Below are 2,082 nucleotides of genomic sequence, written 5' to 3'. Positions count from 1 at the left end.
AGAGGTCATCATGAAATGCGAGGCGTCGAACGCTCAGCTAGTGGAGGCCTTTCGAGAAACATATTCATCATGGCTCGTAAAATATGAATCTTCACATGCCTGAAAGCCGCGTCAGAAACATGCAGTATCATGATTTTACGATTTTGACCTTTGTTGAAAATCCACCATCTACATTAAGTCCCCTGCTTAGTGAGGGACAGTCATGTTCCGCAGTAAGCATTAAATGGTGATCTTCAGTCGCTGAGATCAGTGGTTGAACTCGGTTGCACAAAGGTATTTTCAAAATCCTCAGATTTGCTCCAATGGTGTCATGTACGAGCAAATGTTCGGGTGAGGACCCTGATAGTATGATAGAGTGTCATCCCGTGAACACGGAGAGATGAGGCACTGCTGATTTGGACGCCCGGAGGCTCAGTTCTGGTCGGTTTAGGATTTATGGGCCCGAGTCCAAAAAAGGAAACCCATGTTTTATTAGGTTTTGGAAATAAAATTAATATAAAAGGAAAGAGTCCCTAATTTTTTTTTTGGTTTTTATTTTTCCAGCTGACCGACCACTCTCTTTCTCTTCTTCACGAGTAGGAAGAAATTTTTTTGTTTGCCGGAGCTCCAATCGCCTCCGGCAATCCACCCACCGCCAGCTAACTTCCGGCGCTATTGACAGGTAATTTTTTTTTTCCTGTGAGTTCATGAAATTTACATGACTTGTTCAAAACAAAATTCCATGTGTGCATGTATGCGTAGGATTTATGAAATTTGTTTGTTTTAAAATACGTATGCCTGTTCCTTCGATAGTTTAAGAAACAAGCAATAATCCCTAACATGGAAGAGATATATATATTATTGAATAGACATGGTCTAGTTGCAGTAGAGAAAATTTTGTTTATGAGGTTTCATGAAAATCCAAATTTGTTTTCAAAGCATGAACTTTGGCAAATACTTTTAGAAAACGTAGGTTCGTTCGTAGTAAAAGTAATAAGTAATGATCCTTATAGTTAAAGGAATTTTGAAAATACACGTAGTTCATGATAAAATTTATTTGTGAACTTTCAAAATTTTATTTGGAATATGTGGACCCTTGCAAAAACATAAAAGACTCTCGTTTCATAGACGAATGCTTGTTTGAGTAAAAAAAAATTGTTGACTCACGTAAAAAAAAAAAATTTACATGTGAGATTTTTTTATTTTTGATAAAAAAATCAAATAGTAATTTTTGAGTAATTGTTAGAGATAAACAATTGTATTTTATGATTTTATGATGTCTGTTTGCGGCATAAAATCATGGAACGTTCACGTGAAGAGTTTATGTGAATTGCTCATAGTTTCGTGAAAAGTCAATGTTGACTCTTGAATGATAGGGTTTTTGCTCACTTTCGCAGGTTTGAAAGAGTAAGCAAGTTTTCGGAGTTTTACGTTGTTATCACTAAGTTCGTGAAACTGTAAATAGGTAAGAATTAAGGATTACCATTTTGTTACGAATTCGATATTAGCATATCTGTAATTGTGCGCTTCTGGTTCCAGATAATGGTGACTTCCAGCAGCAGTGATTATGACTATGATTATTCATCTAGCTCTTCTGACGAGGATTCCAAGGTTCCAGAGATGAAGATTTCTGTAGCAAAATATCGCGCCAAGATGGACCAATCATTGAAGAAGGCTAAGGAAGACATACTGAAGACTGCCCGTGATAGATTCTCGAAGAGGAAAGACGAGGATGAGATAATAGCTGAGTACCGGGAGAAGAGGCTTCGAATTCAGCGCAAATGGTTAGCCGCCCAGGAGAAGCTTCGCTCTCGTCCTGATGGTGTAGCCTCGGATTCGTACGCTGAAGAAGAAGAGCCCGTATGGGAGCCAAGGGATCGCAAAATTAAGCCACACCGGCTTACCAGGGATATTGAGCAATTAGTTGAGGCTGATCTTGAAGCTGAACGCAAAAGGGAAGAGTATTGGGATGCAATGTACAACGATCCTGATGAGAGAGAAGACTTTGGTGGTGATTCTAACAGTGATTCTGAGGAAGAGCATGAAGAATATTCCACTGAAGACGATGATGGTGACGACGAGTCCGATGAATCCGACGATTAG

At 38.9% G+C, this 2,082-nt stretch overlaps 1 protein-coding gene across 1 annotated transcript; it reads left to right on the top strand.

Annotated features, from left to right (window-relative positions):
- The first annotated feature begins 1,521 nt into the window (after window positions 1-1,521).
- On the top strand, window positions 1,522-2,082 carry LOC113291716 (protein bfr2-like). Its single transcript, XM_026541214.1, has one exon. The coding sequence runs from the start codon at window positions 1,522-1,524 to the stop codon at window positions 2,080-2,082; it is 561 nt and encodes a 186-aa protein (XP_026396999.1).

The sequence above is a fragment of the Papaver somniferum genome, chromosome 6, assembly GCF_003573695.1.
Source record: "Papaver somniferum cultivar HN1 chromosome 6, ASM357369v1, whole genome shotgun sequence".
In the NCBI taxonomy this organism is placed as follows: Eukaryota; Viridiplantae; Streptophyta; class Magnoliopsida; order Ranunculales; family Papaveraceae; genus Papaver; species Papaver somniferum.
Note: the sequence above shows the minus strand (reverse complement) of the source record. Positions and strands in the feature narration are given on the sequence as shown.